The 19,471-nt window shown below is 39.2% G+C and overlaps 1 protein-coding gene across 1 annotated transcript; it reads left to right on the top strand.

Moving 5' to 3' along the window:
* The first annotated feature begins 2,539 nt into the window (after positions 1-2,539).
* rnf121 (ring finger protein 121) lies at positions 2,540-17,726 on the top strand. Its single transcript, XM_053649066.1, has 9 exons — positions 2,540-2,668; positions 5,141-5,178; positions 6,086-6,227; positions 8,278-8,432; positions 8,755-8,862; positions 9,725-9,845; positions 11,114-11,247; positions 14,821-14,922; positions 16,729-17,726. The coding sequence occupies exons 1-9, from the start codon at positions 2,585-2,587 to the stop codon at positions 16,847-16,849; spliced, it is 1,005 nt and encodes a 334-aa protein (XP_053505041.1). The 5' UTR covers positions 2,540-2,584; the 3' UTR covers positions 16,850-17,726.
* The last annotated feature ends 1,745 nt before the right edge of the window (positions 17,727-19,471 follow it).

Here is a 19,471-nt window from a genome sequence, read left to right as displayed (position 1 = left end):
GCTTTGCTGACCAGAATGCTTACAAATGTGTTTATGTTAACAAATTAAGGAGAGAGTCGTGCGTCTCAGTGCTTAAATAATGGTTAAGAAGTTGTAGTTAAAACACAGAAGAAACTCTGTAACTATCTGTCACAATGTCTGCTCCGAGAAATCCTAATACCCCTAGAGGAATGCTGTGTATTCACCAACAAGAGGACCTGTCGAAATGAGAGAGGACCTGACTTCTGCTCCAAAAAAAAAAAACCCAAGATGTTAGTTTGACAATTTATTCATGAAGATATAGTAAAGACGTTGTTGTTTAACCCTGAGCAGGGCGTCAACAACTCCAAAGATCGTGTCATAAGGCCGAGTGGGTTTTTTTAGGAGGTAGAAAAACATTTAAAGATGATGTTTTAAAAGAAAGGGGGTGTTTCGTCCATAATGGTAAAAAAGAAAAATGGTTGTACTGCAATGTGAAATAAATTGGTGGAGACACACTGAGTACATTTCTGTTCCACAGTCTATAAGGATCCCCACCATTAATGTAGAGCGACAAATGTACACACCCTCTGTGACTACCGTTACTTAAGGTTTAAAACATTTTATTTTGTGATGGCAGAAAGACAAAACTGTTGTACATTTGGGATCTGGTGATTTTAGAGTTAGACCCCAACTGTCAAATATGTTTTGACATAGAATGTGAATTGCTTTGTCAGGCAAAGAGCACGGTGGTATGGAAAGGGTATGATGAGGTGATCTAACGCTGAGGAGTTCTACAGTACTTTGACTTGGGAACATTCCAACATGGCCCTCAGATAGGCATTATCTAAGCTACGTATGTATAATATAGATCAGATCACCAGTCTGTCTTTACCCTCTCCTGATCTGGAGTCAAAATGATTACTGTTTATTTCCTTGTATGGGTTTATGACAGTGAGCAGTCATGTACACTATAAGCCAAAGTTATAGAAGCAGGAGAGTTATTTGTAAAGGTTCCAAAATATTTTACTAGTTGAGGCATATTTCCACCGGAACAGAATATTAGACATTTAGTGTAAACTAGTGCAAAAAAAAAATTCTCTGAAATATTTCGGTGAAAATATCTTTCCATTTTAAAGGCATCATATTAGAAACGATAGTACAGTCTTTGTTGATAAGTTACAAACTCATACTTTATAACAATTTGTTTAGGAGCATCTTAATCTGGCAAATAACTTTTATTCCATTTAGGCATGCAATAAAAGTTAATGAACAAATGAGGAAGAAATGACTTGTACACTACTGCTGCGGATATTAAGGCAAACCATTTTGTTCAAACTTCAGTGTGATCCATAGTGTAGCAGAAACTTATGGCACCTCATGAATACCGTGTGAAGGATTAAGTTGACTCGTCACTGACAGTTACAAAGACGTATCCTTGTGCAATATCACCTTCACACCAGCATTGCCCATTGCACGTCTTCTACCATGTCAACATATAAGAAAAGGCAAAAAGTAACATGGGATGTATAAGAATATATTTGATCAAATATAAGACATTATAATGAAAAACATAATAATATTATTTAACAAGGTCTTCCATTCAGCCCTCTTAAGTGTAAGAGCATTATCAGTATTGTACGGCAGTTGGGACAATAGTTAGCTTTCAGATGTCAGATGAAAGACAACTTTTTGAGTCACAGTGCCAAACTACTGGCAGAATATTTTGATCCTTCTTTTTCAGCGTGAAGGACTGGCATTTATTTAATAGACAGATGGCACAGCCGTATACTTGGTCAGAGGATTTAGGAATTTTTTTAAAGAAAGGTTCATTGTTTTTGTTCTTTTATCATTGCTTCAGTTTGTATACTTACTTTGGTTAGTGTCTTAAACTGTTTTATTAGGTGGTGACAGATTTGGTTAACAGGGAACGATGATAGGTGAAGATTAAGTTGGTATGCATGTACAAAATAAAACTGTATATGTATATTTGTCTGCTATGTATCTGTTTAAGCACTACTTTAATAGCGATTAATAGCCCATTAACTAATTCATAGACCCGCTTTCTACCTTTTCAACTTCGTTATACGTGTTTCTTTTCGAGCATTGTGTGCAGAAATTGCAAATCATTAGTCTGAAGGTTAAGGGATCCTTAGACTTTTGCTTCTTCAGCATCAACAAAGTCTAAACAAAGACTAAACTCAGAAACAATATAACTGTCTGATTGTGATCAGAATAAAAGGCTTAATTCCCAAAGCGCTAAATTGATTGACATGTGGCAGTCATATTGTTTTCAAATCCAACATTTTTGATAACTATTAAGGTTCACACTCTGCTCTCACGCATTTGACACCAGATTTGTGAAGCCAGACCAAAGATCCTAGGAGTAGTTCACAAAAGTAGGTTTTATTATCAGGCTTGTCTGATTGAATGAATGAATGAATGAATGCTAACAAAGCAATAGCATTTGAACAGCGTCGGTGCTTGGACCCCTAAAAATGTCCACACGGCTCGCTCGATTTGCTTAAAAACGGAAAAAGAACCCGGATGCTGCATTCTGATTGGCTTGTGGCTCGCATCACCCGGAAGTTGCCGGAACAGTCGGATTGTGTCAGCGCTCCCTAAGATGGCGGGGGTGTTTGAGGTGGAGGTTGACGGCGTCGAACACGACCACGATCACGGACACGGACACGACAACGAAGCCGCTCAGGTAACGACAGCTCCGCGGTTTTACTTTCGGACTCTCCGTGTTTCTCGGAGTGAGACGCTAGATGTGTACCGAGCTCCGAGTTCTTGAAGGAGCAGCGCTAACAGAGCTAAATGCTAACAGCTCTGATTGGCGATTCGACAGGCGAGAGGCTGTGTCCCAAATTGCTCTCTATCAGACACGTAGCGCACTAGAGTGCGGAAGCCATATTTTGCACAGTGTCTGTAGGGCACCGAGGTAGGGAGCAGGAAGGGATTTGGGACTCGCTGTGTGAAATGGTGTTCAGCCAGATGGCTCCCTGTGATTAGCTCAGCGCTCTGATTTAAGTATTTAAGCAAATAATTTATTTATTTCACTGTAAGATTTAACCTTATTTACCATATTAAAATACTGATATTAAAGCTAAAGCAAATATGCAAACAATGCCGAATATTCGTTACTATTGAGATTTGGATTATTGTAGAGCTGGGCGATATGAGGATATAATATCGATATCGTGAAAAATGATATCACAATACCTTTCTTTTTTAATATCGTGGTAAAAAAAATATTTACAAACTGACTAGACTGATTTGGTGATGCTTAATCTTTAGAAATTGTAAAATAATAATAAGTTACAGATGTGTAATTTTTATTTATATATATTTAATTTAAAATATACTTTTAAAATATCTATTTTAAATATCTTTTATATTTTTAAAATAGATCTTCTAAAATTAAGTTTTTAAAAAAATTAACTTACTCTATTGTGAACAAATCTTTATATCTTATCTAAACATCTTTGAGAATTGATATTTTTGTTTAAAGTTTTCTCCTTTTCAGTGGTACATTGGTTTAAATTTTTCTATAAATAAAATGAAACGTTCAAAGTATAAAATACAAAAATTTGTAAACCTTATATAAATCATTGAACTGTTTTTTAAAACAATTCTTTTATTTATTTTTTTTTGCTTTTAATTAATTTTTAATTGCTGACAGTTTGAGCAAATCTCTCTCTATATATGTATATGTGTGTGTGTGTGTGTGTGTGTGTATGTGTGTGTGTGTATATATATATATATATATATATATATATATATATATACACACACACACACACACACATATTATATATATATATATATATATATATATATATATATATATATATATATATATAATATTTGTTTATTGAGTGATTGCTACGTTAGTCGGGCAAAAATAGGACAATTGTTATCTTATTTTTCTGATCATCCTGTCTAATCATAGTCCTCCGTAGGAAGTGGTCCAGGGTTTTTAATCAATCCCAGTCGTAATAAATCTATAATAATTAACATGAGACAGTTTGGAATCGTGTCACACGAGGTTAAAAGTCGTAATAATGGAAAATTATGGGCGTATAAGATAATATTACAGAATAATTAATTTATTTATTGCATTCATAAAGGGAAGTGTGATGCCACGTGTGGCCGCGTCCTACAACGATACGTAACATGAAGAAAGCAGCGTAGAACAAAACTCTAACAGAGATGTCACGAAAATACGTAAAATATTACAGCACGGAGGATCCGGAAGTTTTTCTGGGGATTACGGGCATATGATTTTATTATAGAATATTTATATCACGTTTATAACTGGAAGTGTAATTCCAACACGGCTGGATTGTTCCATGTCGGATCACGCAGCGTTGTTGCTGCAGATTTTGTTCATTTATTTTAATTATTTGTTAATTTAACTAATTTAATTCTGGCCTCATCATCAGTTTTTGTTCTTTCACTCCACTGAAGAGATATAATGTTTTGTAATTTAAAAAATGTGTTATATGGGATGAGGCACATGGTTTTTTTTTTTCCCCTGAAATATTTATTATTCCCAGCCACTGGAAATTTATCAGACATGAAGACAGGCGTGTTTTCTCTCCGTCTAAAGGTTCACACGTCACCACAGAAGACAACACAAATGGGAGAAACATACAGACTGATGATAGTGGCTTATAGACCCCACTTTCATAAACTTAAAAGTGCTTAAACTACTATATTTACTGATTTTGACTCAATCCGAGCTCCGAATAAACAATTAGAGTTCAAGATATTGACTAACTGATGAGATTAGTTGAAGATTTTTCACGTGCTCAGACGGTGATGTTGGTGTAAAAATTGTGTGAATTATGTTTAAAGAGTGGTCATGTGATGTTCCATGGAATATCTCAGCTTTTAAAAAATAAAAGCAAGAATGTGGGAAAAACGTTTGACATAGTTAAATAAAGCAGAGCTATATAAAGTAAGTTCCTGTTATTTTATTTATTTATTTTTTTTAATTTAACACTTTTTTTTTATTTATTTAAAAAAAAATTTAAATAAAATTTCGAAGAAGGTTACCACTAATACTGTTCCGACATGGGACATTTATAAATAAATAATAAATAAATACTGCATAAATGCGTGACTGTAAATTCTCTGTTTTATTTCTTGACCAGAATGTAATTTCCTTCTCCAGGTCGACCTCTCGCACCTTTCAGCGGAGGAGAAGTGGAGGTTTGTTTTTTTCTTTTCTTCTTTTTTTTTTTGTAATAAAATATAATAATTTCTTAATAAATATAGACAAATTTGGCGTATGATTCCGTCTCTTATCCGATCTGATGCTCTTATAAAGTCCGATCAGACACGGCTTTGTATCGCGAGCACGTTACTAATGCTGATTACGATCGTGTAGTTATAACACCTGTTGTTAATAATAATAATAATAATAATAATAATAACACCTGCTAATAATAATCCATCACCGAATTTTACGTCACTTTTGATTAGGAATTTTTAAAAAGCGATATTTGAGGATCTTGCAGGTGCACAGGTTAAAATGGCGGCTTGTTGATTCCAAAATATACACAGGACTACGGCGTGACTCGTTATTTACGTATGCGTTTGTTTACATATGGTAAACATGGGCTAGGAAACATGTAGAACTGGAATGCTGGGTAAATATTTGCTTTTCAGTACATGTATACGCTTTATGAACCAAATATGTTGTTTAGCAAATAGCGTTAGGTTGAAAGAACAGATCTAACTCCTTATCCATCACTAATATTATTCATCAATAATTTTATTTGCTGTTTCTCTCCTCCGCTTGATAACTTCATTTCTATCAAAGCCGTTGTGAATTAATTCTGGTCTTGATATTTCCGTCTCGTCTGCAGACGCACTCGTAGGTTTTCCGGCTCCCGCAGCTGTGCATACATGTGTAGATGTTCAGATACAGCACAGCCTGTGATGAAGATTAATCTGGACTCGATTTTAATAAGAATCAACTCCGTTCCTGTCTTCAGAGCTTGAAATGATCGCTAAAGTTTTGACGACGAACGTCAAATCGGCGAATTCTGTGATTCTGGAACGTAGTAAAGGCAAGGTTGGGTCCTGAACGGCTCTTTTTGTGTTTGTTCGACAGACTGGAACATGCGAGAATGCACGCCAAACACAAAGGGCACGAAGCCATGCACGCCGAGATGGTGCTCATCCTCATCGTCACGCTCGTCGTAGCTCAGCTTGTCCTGGTGCAGTGGAAACAGCGGCACGCCAAGTCCTACAACGTGAGTACGCGCTGCACAGTCTGATAACGATCCCAGGGCACAAACGTCCATCACGTGGCGTTCTCTTGCCTCGCCTCGCCTTAGGAACACCACCAAACCTGTCACGTAAGGATTCAATCAGTGTCTTTGAGAACGTTTTTGACAATTTTAGCTCAGTAACCTGATTTGCAGTTCAGCCTGACACAAACCAGAGAGTTTTATAAGCTCGTTCTCACACTTGTGGGTTTTTTTCCGGAACCTCGTGAGCGCTCGGGCTCTGAGTTTGGTGAAGTGTGAACAGAAATGACGCCAGACTCCGACATACCCCGCTCAGCCAAAACATTAAAACCACCTGCCCAATATTGTGTAGGTCCCTCTCTCCTTGTGCCTCCAGAACAGCTCGGACCCGTCGAGGCACGGACTCCACAAGACCTCTGAAGGTGTGCTGTGGTTTCTGGCACCGAGACGTCAGCAGCAGATCCTTTAAGTCCTGTCATTTACAAGGCGGGGCCTCTGTGGATCAGACTTGTTTGTCCGGCACATCCTACAGACACTCGATCGGATTGAGATCTGGGGAATTCGGAGGCCGAGTCAACACCTTAAACTCTTTGTCATGTTCCTCAAAGCGTTCCTGAACAGGCTTTGTAATGTGTCAGGGAGCATTATCCTGCTGAAAGAGACCATTAGCCACCATTAGGGAACACCGTTACTAGAAAGGGGTGTACTCGGTCTGCAGCAGTGTTTAGGTAGGTGGTACGTGTCAAAATAACATCCACATGAATGCCAGGACTCAAGGTTTCCCAGCAGAACATTGCCCAGAGTGTCATACTTGCCTTCTTCCCATAAAACAAAATGTGATCCATCAGACCAGGCCATTGGACCTTCTGTCACTGCTCCATGGTCCAGGTCTGATGCTCATGGTCCCGTCGTAGGAGATTTCGGTGGTGCACAGGGGGTCAGCATGAGCACTCTGACCGCTCTGCAGCTACGCAGCTCCATACGCAGCAAGCTGTGATGCTCTGTGTGTTCTGACTCCTTTCCATCAGATCCAGCATGAACTTTTTCAGCAGTTTGTGCTGCAGTAGATCTTCTGTGGGATCGGACCAGACGGGTTAGCATTCGCTCCACATGCGTATCATTGAGACCTGGGAGCCCATGACCCTGTCTCCGGGTCACCGGTTCTCCTTCCTTGGAGCACTTTTGGTAGGTTTTAACCCCTGCATACCGGGAACACCCCACAACACCTGCTGTTTTGGAGACGCTCTGACCCAGACGTCTAGACATCACAAGCCCGCCCTTGTCAAAGGCACTCAGATCCTTACGCTTGCCCATTTTTCCTGCTTCCAACACATCAACTTCCAGACCCGACTGTTCACTTAATATATCCCTAATATATCCCTAATATATCCCACCCCTCGACAGGTGCCGCTGTAACGAGATAATCAACGTTATCCACCTGTCGCTGGTTTCAATGTTGCGGCTGATGAGTGTATACTGTGCTTTACCACTAGGTGGAGACATTACCTTTGCAAACTGGACTGCTCGTGTGTCTCTGATGGATCTCTCTTAACATAGCGTCATTCTCAGATGTTGTGTAACTCCTATGATCTATGGTTACATCAGTTGCTCAACTTTTATTACAGCAAATCTTATCAGTTCTACAGGATAAACTTTGGTTTCACAAATATTCAGAGCACCAAGGTGTCTGGAATTCCATAATAAAACCAAACTTAAACAGTTGTGACGGTAAAAATGCTCCAGTTACGGATAGGTTTTGAAAGAAAAATAGACACTAAGGTATGGATATTAGGAACACTCACTAAGATAGTCTGTAATTTATGTGTGTTTCTCTTAAATAGAGAAGTATCACACCTAGTCGAGGTCTTAAAATAAACTTAAAATGATTACGTTATTTGGTGATGTGCAAGTGAGTGACTCATCCCGAGTATGACGTTATTATATTGCAATAAAATAGAAGGTTATTAAGGTTGTTTATTACGTTACTTCTCATTCCAAACCTTTACGAACGTTTAGCATTTAGAAAGACGCTAACATTCTGGCTGTTCTGCAGTTGGTGACCCTGTTCCAGATGTGGGTGGTGCCTCTTTACTTCACCACGAAGCTGCACTGGTGGAGATTCTTGGTGACGTGGTCCATCTTCTCTATCGTCACCGCTTTCATCACGTTCCGTGCCACTCGCAAACCTCTGGAATGCACGACGCCGAGGTAATTTATCAAGAGTCTGGTCCAGAACGCCAGGGATGGGGGAGGGGAGAGGAAGGAAAGGGGCGGAGCTTCCAAAAGGGCATATAAAAAGATTATTATGGGAGTATTTTTGCCTTTTGTATGTTTTATTCCTGTGAACTGCCCTGTCACTGTGATGTGATATTAGTGACTTGGTGACATGTGACTTATGACTCAGAAGTTCGTAGTTACTGTTAGTCAGCTGTTTGTAAACACTACTTGTTGACATTTCTGTAAATGATAATCCGCCTTTCATCCTTCTGTAAATATCCATGTGCTCATATCTCTCTCTCTCTCTCTGTAGATTGGTTTACAAATGGTTTCTCCTCTTGTACAAGATCAGCTACACGACAGGCATTGTGGGATACAGTGTAGTCATGTTCACACTGTTTGGACTCAATTTGATATTTAGGTGAGTTGTACACTCGGTGACATCGATGCAGCTCTTCACTTTAAAAGTAAGGCAGCCATATTGTTCACACATTTTCCGGAGGATTAAATCCACTCCAGACGGCCGCTCCGGTCCGAGCCCAAATGCCCGGGTCCGTCGGGTTTCCGAGTCGAGCTGTGACATGTCAAACACACAGACGAGCTCCGTTCCCGTTTAAAACTTCTCCTCTGTCGTCGTGATTGTTGTCGTGAACCTTACGTTCAGAAGTATTTACTGATCTAGAACATCCGGAAGAACGGTACCAAGACAGAGACGGACCTTTGAATGCTACGTGAGAGGTTTTTTAAAATTCAAACGATATCAGTAATAGCTGATCCGGTTAATGTTCGTATGCGTGTAGCATTAATGTGTGAGGATCTGCACGAGTAATGCGCCAAACGCCTGCAGGATACCGTGCGTGCGTGCGGCGGCCATCTTGTGTACACGTGGTTAACCCCCAAATTCAAAATACTCCCATGTCACCTACTTTTGATGGAAATAACCTAATTTGGCACAAGTGGTGCACCTCGTGACCAAGAACAATTCCTGTGAGTCAGGTTTTATAGGTATCGTATAAGAACAAGGTCATATGTGCTGGGATTTTTTAAAAATATTATTAATTTAATTGTGTGTTACGTTAATACAGTCTGGTTTGTTATATTTAAGTTAGCGCTTTATACTGGATCATTAGGCGTAAATGTATGAAGAGAAAAAAAAATGCATCGGTGTCACCAAGAAAATATTGATCACTGTGTTGGATTTATTTATTTATTTTAAATTTAAAGTGTTTATAGTTTTGTTTGTTTTTGTTTTTTTTTCGAATTGAAACGCGTTTCTTGCTCAGAATAAAGCCGGAAGATTCCATGGATTTTGGCGTCTCCATGCTGTTTTACGGACTCTATTACGGCGTCCTAGGCAGGGATTTTGCAGAGATGTGTGCAGACTTCATGGCTTCTACAGTAGGGGTGAGTATTTCCTGTAGGTCCTTCATCGAATGTGAAAGTCGGGAGATCGCGAGTTCGATTCCCGATGAAGACGCAGCGATTTCTATAGTGCTCTAGAGAGTGAAAATCTGCTCTGATGTGTGGATGGATGAGACGGGCGTACTCTTTTTCTCCAGTTTCAGTTACTAGCCAATTGTGATTGTCTGTGTGGTCGTTAGGGGTGTCACGATACCAAAAATCTAGTAGTCGGTACCGATACCACCAAAAGTACACGATACTCGATACCAAAGTCGATACCGCGGTGTGGTATAAAAAAAAAATATTCAATTCAAAACTCTCCTGGAGGACATCCTCCTCTGGCTGATCCTGGGAAAAGAAAGAGAGAGAGAAGGAGAGAGGGATATTTTAGTTAGTAAACACTGTCTGACAATGAGTGGCGGCTACAGTGGAGGTGCACTCCTAAACGCGAGCACACACACACACACACACACACCTTATACTCTGAATGCAAGCATTAGTTTAAATTCACTGATATAGTGGCAGGCCAAAACGATTTATTAAAAGCATGAACATGTGAATAATTATTATTGACATTAGGCTACATTTAGCGGACAGGACACGGGCTGAATGGCGATGCACGGTGGAACATTCGGAGGTAGTTTATAACACTGCAATGCGTTAGTGTCAAATAACTGGCTATCACTAACATTACATGGAGCATAACGTTAGCTGGTTTCACGGCCACAATGCAGCTGCCTCAAACAAACATAATATAGGACCGTCTTTCAGGTGCTTCGCCAAATTCCAGGTGTTTCCTCGCTTTGTTTGAAATGAACGATAGCATCGGTTGCACACCGGCTTCAAAGCATCAGTTATATGTTTGCTGTCATCCGCCTCGAGTTTCCATATTCCATACCACATTTCCTCTCCACGAGTCGGGGCAGAGCTAATCTTCTGTAGTTTTTCCCGTGTGCTTATAGGTGTTCTTCTTCACCACTTGTGGACCGCCTAAAACACTTGCGCGTATTTGCTGCCCCCTTCAGGTCCGGAAGAATTGCAACCTCGGTACCTCCATTACAATCCTGCGCTACTGCAGAAAAACACGTACCGTCACATTTTAAGAATGTTGGTACCGAAGTATCGGTTCTCGTGACCTCCCTAGTGGTCGTGTACGGGGAAGACGGTAGATGGCGCTTTCGTCCAAGATGTTCTTGTCTGGCTTCACGTGTCTCGGAGGAAGCTAAATGCGTCATCTTGTTACTTTTAAACCTTTGTGACGGTGTTCTCAGTATTACAGTGCATCCGGAATGCCCACTAAACACCTCTCGGACAGCATCTGCGCCGTGTGCGGTCAGCCCATCCTGGTGAGCGTGGACGAAGAGGGAATCATGGAGAACACCTACAGGCTCTCCTGCAACCATGTGTATCCTTTCACACTAATCACCATTTAACATTAATCGTTAAATGACATAAATAACATTAACCGATCTGATGATTAGTGCCAGCTCGGAGAGAAGAACGCTTACTCATCATGTTAAATAGAAGTCCCATGCGTACGCATCATACATCTCGTGACTGCGTGACTGTAACGTGTGTACGCTGTACCTGTGCACTCAAATAGGAACTCAGTAACTTGCCCAAAAAACCTCACGTGTGTCGTTTCTCTGGCACAGCGGTTTTTTTATTATTGTTCTGAGATTTTATTTATTTATTTTTGAACTCTGGTTTGGTTTCATGTTGGTTTTGGTTTGAGATGCGTGAGGGCTTACTGGAATATCTGTATTTTGAAGAAGAACCAAAATACTACTTTCCCACGCACACACACGGTATATACAGTAACTCAGTCTTTGCCAGTATGTAATTTCAGATGTACCACGTATTCCCTGGTGGTATTTCTACACCTTGTTTCCTTCACAAGGAAGAGCGTAGTCTTTCCAGTCATGTGGGAAAATCGTCATGTCAAACATATGAGATACTCCAGGACTAATGACCTTACCCCCACCCACACACAAAACCCGGCAACAACAAGGAAGTAGAAGACAAATTAAAAGCCAAGGTAAGTAAATGCTTTTTAATTACAACCCCAATGCTAAAAAAGTTGGGACGCTGTGTAAAATATAAATAAAAACAGAATGCGATGATTTATGAATCTCATAAACCTGTATGTTATTCAGAATAGGACATGGAAAACATCTCAAATGTTTAAACTGAGGAAATGATAAGGTCAATTTGAAATCGACGGCTGCGACACGTCTCAGAAAAGTTGGGACGAGGCAACAAAAAGCTGGAAAGGTTACTAAAAAAGAAACCGCTGGACGGTGGAGCTGGATGCCTCTCTAAGACACTCTTTTTATACCCGATCATCTTACTGACCTGTTCCCAAATAACCTCCAGCTGTTTCTTTTTACTAACACTTACTTTTCCAGCTTTTTGTTAAGATAAGATAAAATAATACTTTATTAATTAATGCTTTGTCGCACCGTCCCAACTTTTTAATAACATACGGGTTTGAGATTTGCAAATCATTCTTTTTTTTTTTTCTTTTCTTTTTTTTGCGCATTTATTTACATTTTACACAGTGTCCCAACTTTTTTGGAATGGGGGTTGTATATTGAGTGATGGATTTGCGGAAGGGAGTGAGCGAGTTCCACATCCTGGGAGTATGGACACTAAAAGCAGTTTCACTGATCTACTTATTATTACCAGGGACCTTAAGGACGCCAGCATGTGTCGATCTGAAGATAAAAATAAAAAATCCATCAGGCATTCTGCTCAACACATTTCAGCATTACATAATGATTATAATTAAACTCCCAGTTTAACATATTTTTGTCGTAGACCGATATTATCATCAGCATCCAGCTCAGTACTGCAGCGCCTGATACATCTACCCCAGTGTTCTGGTTCAAACAGGGCGGTACAGCAGTCTGCAAACTGTGGACATGTCTGTACATGTGACATGGAAACCAAACCAGCGTCGCATACTATGCTATATTGATCGTGAGAGGGAAAACGAAATGGAGAGAAAGCGGAACTTCTCCCACTTCCTCATCATCACAAGTTGATTAGTGACTGATTAGTGGTTTGAACATGTGTGTCGGTCCTGTGCCTGACCTTTTTATTCTTCTACCACGGAAGGAAACACGGAAATAAGTGTGGGTTACTCTTTTGAGCCTCAGGCGTGTATTTACGCACCTTCCCACAAAGGGCAGTTTACTGTAAAGTAAGTACTGGGTCAGTCTGATCACCAGAACAGAGTCTTGCAGATTCTTGGAACTCCCCTGGAGCACCATCATTTCAAAGGATTTAGCCTCAGTAGGTGTTTTGGTGGTGATGATGATGATTGTGGTGGTGAAGAACTCTTACTAACATAGCGGTCCAAATTCTTCCATAGGTGTTCATATGGTCTTTGTGAAGACCGTGTAATCCGTCCAGACCGGCGGAATGCCTCGTGGTCATGCTTCTGTTGTTCTTGAAACCATGACGCACGCTTTTCTGTTTTTAACTCACTTCCACATTTCTACATTCTGTGACGTTTCGGTTCTTTATTACATTTTGTTTTATTTTTACAATGGACGTTAGCTGACCTTTTAATATTTGCACACACACCCATTGTCCACTGAAGGTTGTTCCACCTCGTTACCTCGTGGGCGAAGCTTTTGTTTGGTGTCTGCGGTTCTTCATTTGGGTGTTGATGATGTCATCGTTCACTGAAGCAAAGTATTGCAGTACTTGAAAAGCAGTAAAAGCAGTACTGATTTTTTTTCCCACTATAAATAAGGGCAGCACAACGGATTGTCACCTCATGCAGTAAATAATTCTCAGAGAAGTCGTCCTTAAACTGCATTTTGTATAAATTTAAGGCTAGTGGTTATGGGTTGTTTTTTTTTTTTGTTTTTTTTCTTTAGCTGTGAATTCATTCCCCCGGCTAATCTGAGCAAATCTGACTGAGAGCTAGCTAAATCTGGAGAACAGTGAAGAGCTTAGCGAGAACCTTTACTGACCGTTACTGATGGAGAATCCCTGACACTCGAAGAATAAAAAGCGCTATACAAATAAAATTGAATTGAATTGAATAAAGAATTTTCACACCATGTTGGTAAAACACCTCTGAAAAGCGTCTCGCGTAATAGCCACCTCGTACAGACTCCAATCAGTGTTTATTTCAAACTGAGCGATGGTGGAAAACGGGACGCGTGTGTGTGAAAAGATGCTCCGCTAAATCCACACCAACGAACCATGTTTACTGCTAACGAGCTGCTAGAGTAGAGCAAGACACGCCTCCAGAAGGCGGGGCAGATAAGGTTGTAGGGAGCGTTTAATTGGACGATTGTGAAGGTTTGAGCAAATATATGAATTATCCAAAGATGTGATGAAGCTTAAAATTGAAAAGAGAATACCTCCAAGACTATTTTATTTCTCTTTAATTTATTTATTCATTTACGTGTGATTCATTTACATGTGATTCATATTCATGAGATTCATATTCAAGTGATACATTTTCATGTGATTCATTTACTAATTTGCTTGTCTTTAAATGTAGTTTTAGACTGTGATATTACAAAGGTCTTTCCAGATTATTACTTGCTACACTGTGTGAGAGAACCCCAGTAAAATTGCCTGAATTCTATAATATAATTTGTTCACCATGTTCGGTTTAAATCCTCTAAAAACAGATTCGCAATTAAATAACATTACATTGCATCGACTATTTTATTTCTAAAGGTAAAAACATTTCTCCTGATTGTACTAGAGTCGCTGGACGTTCATGTCTTTTTCCTTGATGTCTGACGTGGCCTGAAAATATCAGAAATATCCATTTCAGTCCCTTTTTTTTCTTTTTTTCTTTTTTCTTTTAAATCCATTGGATTGTTTAGATTTCTTTGCTCACCTGTACATAAATCCAGATCGCTCACTGTACAATTTCACAGATCTAAATATTTATGTGCTCATGTCTCAAGCATAGCAGTATTCTTTCCTTGACTTTTTCTCCCAGATTCCACGAGTTCTGCATACGAGGGTGGTGCATTGTGGGTAAGAAACAGACATGCCCATACTGCAAAGAAAAGGTGGACCTGAAGAGAATGTTCAGTAATCCGTATCCTTTGTGTGTGTGTGTGTGTGTGTGTGTGTGTGTGTGTGGTTGGCTACACAGGTCTCTGGTGTAATAATCAGACTTGAACGCTAGAATGAAATCAGTTGGCTGTTGAGTTCAGTGAGACTTTCTTTCTGTTTTAACTTGATTCCTAATTTGGCGTAGTCTACTACAAACGTAGCAACCTCTCGAGGGTGGGCGTGGCTTCAGTCGCATAGCTATCTGTAGCTCGAACATCTTTTCGAACCCTGCGTTCTCCAGTGTACCAGCTGGTTGGTGCAGATGCAGCAGTATTAGCGCTGCTAGTATGGTAGAATAACGCGAGCGTATTATTTCATCAACAAAAAACAACCACCAAAAGGCGTGCTTCGGGGAAGTGTGTTTATTTTAACTCATGTAGCCAATCCTGATTCGACATGAAGTGGAAGTTAATATTTTAGAGGAGGGAGTGTAGGCTTAAGTTTAAATGTTTATTAGTATTATTATTACCTCGTGTAATATAAGTGATACGCAGATATTATTATTTTATTTTTGACTCTCGGTCTCTCTGACACTGACTTCCCTGTTTATTACTGCTGTGTCATGACCCCGACTGACCCTCTTACTATTTGTGGAAAGGCTTGTAAGGGTAAACCCTGGGCTTTCCCTTCCCTGTACACAGCACTGTGTGTTCGGAAGGTTTTATAGCGATGTAGATGATTTTATAGGAAATGCTACGATGCTTTCTAAATACTTATTGTTCCCCCTAACAATGGTTTGGAGAGGTTGCCATCTGATAAGAAATTCCACATGAGCTGGTAACCATCATTAATCACCAACTTGGAAAACTTCCTCTCCAGTTATCATGGTTGGAGTTTTCCAGTTGACCCTTCGAGTCGAGTCATCCCCCGGTTTCATTAGAAAGTGACTCGAACTGAAACAGAAATATTAGTTACGTCTAACATTTCGTAGAATCTCATGATTATAAAAAGTAAGAAACTGATTACTTCTTCTTTCATTAGATTTATTTTATGACTGTAATTTATAGGTGGTTGTGTCTCGTTCGTGATGGCGTCACAGTTTTGTGTGGTCCGTCACCTGAAAATGTGAAAGTGACCAATTTCGACAGTTTGTTGTTTTACATGTAACAAAAACTGGGATCGAGAAACGGAGAGAAACATTTATTACAAATTATAAATGTAATGTAAATATAGAAATGACAAACTAAAAATGTTGCTTTAAAAAAAAAAAAAAAAAAAAAGCTCAATCTGGCAACTTTAATAGGAACACCTGCGCAGTTATCCAATCAGCCAGTCATACAGGTCACGAGCTTCAGACCTGAATGTTCACATCGGACATCAGTATGAAGGAAACATCTCGGTGACTTCCAGCGTGCTGTGGGTGCAAGTTTCAGGAAGCTGATCTCTGGTGGTTTTCACACATAACACTAGAGTTTATACAGTATGGTGGCCAAAAAAAAAAAATTCCAGTTTTATGTGCTGAAGATTGGACGGTAAGGCTACGGCAGGTCAAGTAGCCACTCTGTAAAACTGTGCGAAGCAGAAAAGCATCTCCACACCAGGACCACGTCGGGTTCCGCTCCTGTCAGAAAGGAGAACGGAAGATCAGACCAATACCAGAACCCGTGCCGGGTCACGTTGATGTTTGATGTGAACGTTAACTGGAGCTCAAGACCTGTAACTGCACTGCATTAAAAAAATAAAAAATAAATAAACAGCTGATTTATTTGCACAAATTAGCGAATTTGCGAAGTCGATTCGTCATGAAGTCATTCCTGGCGAGTTTGTGTCCTTAACCGGCGACCGAAAGGTGGGAGAGGCCTCACGTCATGTACGGACAGCTACTGGACTGGCTTCGCTATCTCGTAGCCTGGCAACCCGTCATAATCGGACTAGTGCAGGGCATCAACTACATCCTGGGTCTGGAGTGACAGCGGCACCCATCCCAGAAAGAGAGAGGGAGAGAGACTATACGCAGTCTGTGTGAGGTTTAAAAAGGACACTGGGACTGGAACTTTTAATCACCAAAAGTGTGTAATGTACTGTATATTGGCACACACACTGTGCATATGTGTATTTAAAGGAGGTGGGGGAAGAGAAATCTACTAGAGGTCTGGATTTGTTTTTGAAATGTGTACCTTATTTGATTTGTTTGTTTGTTTGTTTGTTTTTTAAAGAAACTATTAATGAAACTTAATAATTTTAACCATAGGTTACGACCTCAGACTTCTTTTTTTTGTTTCTTTCTTTTTGTGAACTCTCTTCCAGTTACAGTCAAATTCTCTGTTCCATCTTTTGCAAAAACCTTCTTTCACTTCTCATCATTACTGGTTTAATTATCTTGGGTTTTTTTTTTTTTCTTCCCCCCCCCCTTTTTTTCTTCATTCAAATGAGTCGAACTGACCAGAATCTGTAAAACTACGGGAAATGTTTTGTTTTTGTGAGCGGACGCGCTCGTCTGTGGGTCGGCGGCGTTCCTGGAACTCGGATTCGGGACATCCCTGGATGCTGAAGCATTTCAAGTTTCTCTTTCACACCGTATCCACGTGGACGGCTGCTGAGGGATTTTGAAAGACGGTACATTACATTACATTACGTGTCTGAATAATCTTGTTGAAGCGTCTTCTTTATTTTTGTCATCATTTAGGATGAATCGGATGTCATAAGATTTGGATGATGGAATTAGTGTTGAAAGTATTCTCTGTTTAAAAAAAAAAAGGTCTAGTAAATTTTTGGAAACTTTATAAGATTTATTCGAAGCTTGACTGCTGAGGCAAATAAAGTGATTAAAGGAGAATGTTTATTAAAGATTTGAGTTAGCAGAAGATTCATTTTTACCAGAGGAGGATTAGATGGTATTTAGATGTTCGATGAGGTAGACTTCCTGCCTAGTTTACATTACTACAGATTGACATGATGCATGTGTATACAGTATATAAGCTACAATCATCATCATCATCATCATCATCATCATCATCATGTCCGTTCCAGAACCTTCTCAGGTAAAATGAATCCAGCGCAGATTGAGGTGTTAATGTGGAATTTGTTTGGAGTATTACACAAGCGCTATATCATAACACGCCAGAGATCCTGATCAGGTCATAATTCCTGAACACACTTTTTCACATTTCCTCACTTCCAGCAATGTGCTGCATGTTCCATGGTTCTGCAGAATAAACATCAGCGTTAATATCAGTTCAATAGTGAATGTTATTTAAACGTACAGTATTGAAGTTTCTATTTTTATTATTATTATTATTATTAAACTTTACTGTACTCGTTCTGTTCAATTCAAGTAACCATTCAAAAAGCCTAAGAACTAACTCATATATATATATATATATAAACAAACACATGGACCCTTGTAGCACACTTTGAGAACCACTGCTTTATATAATATAAATATTTAGATGTAATGTATAAAGTTTCTATGCCCCCCCCCCCCACACCACCACCACCGTAAAACATTAAAATGTATTAATATATCATTTATATTAAATATGGTTTAAATTATGCTGAGACATATATTTATATGTATAAGCGTAGGCTATGTTTAACACTGAAAACGGTTTCCATGGAAACGAACGTAATAAGCGGAAGTGACGCGGTGAGGCGTGAGTTTAAAACCCTCGGCGCCTCTCCGTGTAGATGCTCTGAAGCCTGAACCATGGATCAGACTCTCTCCATCACAGGTAAACCGCGGTCATTCATTCATGGTTTCTTTCTCTGAGTTTTATTGTTTGACTCACAGCGCGCGCGCTGATCAGTTTTAGATTTAAAGAAGAGAGGATTGTCGTTTGTTGCGGAAATCTATTAAAAATAAATGACGTGTCTTCGCTATGAAGTCTTTCAAAAATAAAGCTGTGTGTAGCTCAGGATGGTTATTAAAATACTGAGGCGGGAAATAAAGTGTGAAAGTAATTCCTGATTTATTTGTTTGTTTGTTTGTTTGCTTGTATGTTTGTTTATTTATTTATTTATTTATTTATTTATAAGTGGTTCTCTGGCTTTTATTGATGCCCATCTGCAGTTTCGCCTGTGTCCGCTAGATGTCACTCTGATCACTTCACTCTAGATGGCGTCATTTCACACAGTATTCCAGTCTAACGCTACCTTTTATTCTTTTTACAGCCGAATCTCTTAAATCTAAAATAAATTCCACAGACTTTAAAACATTTTATAAACATAATCTAACTATTGGACACGTTATATAAAATTTGACATTTCCCAAACTTTGTAGACATTTTAAACATCACCCTACATTTTTTTTCTAGCCTATATTATACACACATTTTTTCACTCCAGATTATTTATTTACATGTGAACATTTTGACTATATATTAAAGCCATAGAGCTTTTTTTTATTCTTGAATGCATATCATGTATTAAAAATTATTTGATTCAAGTTAACATTATTTATCAACTTGTTTTTGAGTTATTTAGGTTCCAATTCAAGTCTAAGAAATGAATATTAAAGATGGTGTTTATTACGAGCTGTACGTACAAATACAAGTTTGTAAATACAGAAAGAAGATCTGTGCAAAATGTTTTAA

The sequence above is a fragment of the Ictalurus furcatus genome, chromosome 18 (genome assembly GCF_023375685.1).
Source record: "Ictalurus furcatus strain D&B chromosome 18, Billie_1.0, whole genome shotgun sequence".
NCBI lineage: Eukaryota > Metazoa > Chordata > Actinopteri > Siluriformes > Ictaluridae > Ictalurus > Ictalurus furcatus.
The sequence above is the reverse complement of the archived record's forward strand: the minus strand, read 5'-3'. Positions and strand labels throughout refer to the sequence as shown.

Coding starts and splice junctions, on each gene's coding strand:
- rnf121 (XM_053649066.1), top strand. CDS start 2,585: ATGGCGGGGGTGTTTGAGGTGGAGGTTGACGGCGTCGAACACGACCAC. Junction 8,433..8,754: donor CTGGAATGCACGACGCCGAG/GTAATTTATCAA, acceptor CTCTCTCTGTAG/ATTGGTTTACAAATGGTTTC. Junction 8,863..9,724: donor GGACTCAATTTGATATTTAG/GTGAGTTGTACA, acceptor TTTCTTGCTCAG/AATAAAGCCGGAAGATTCCA.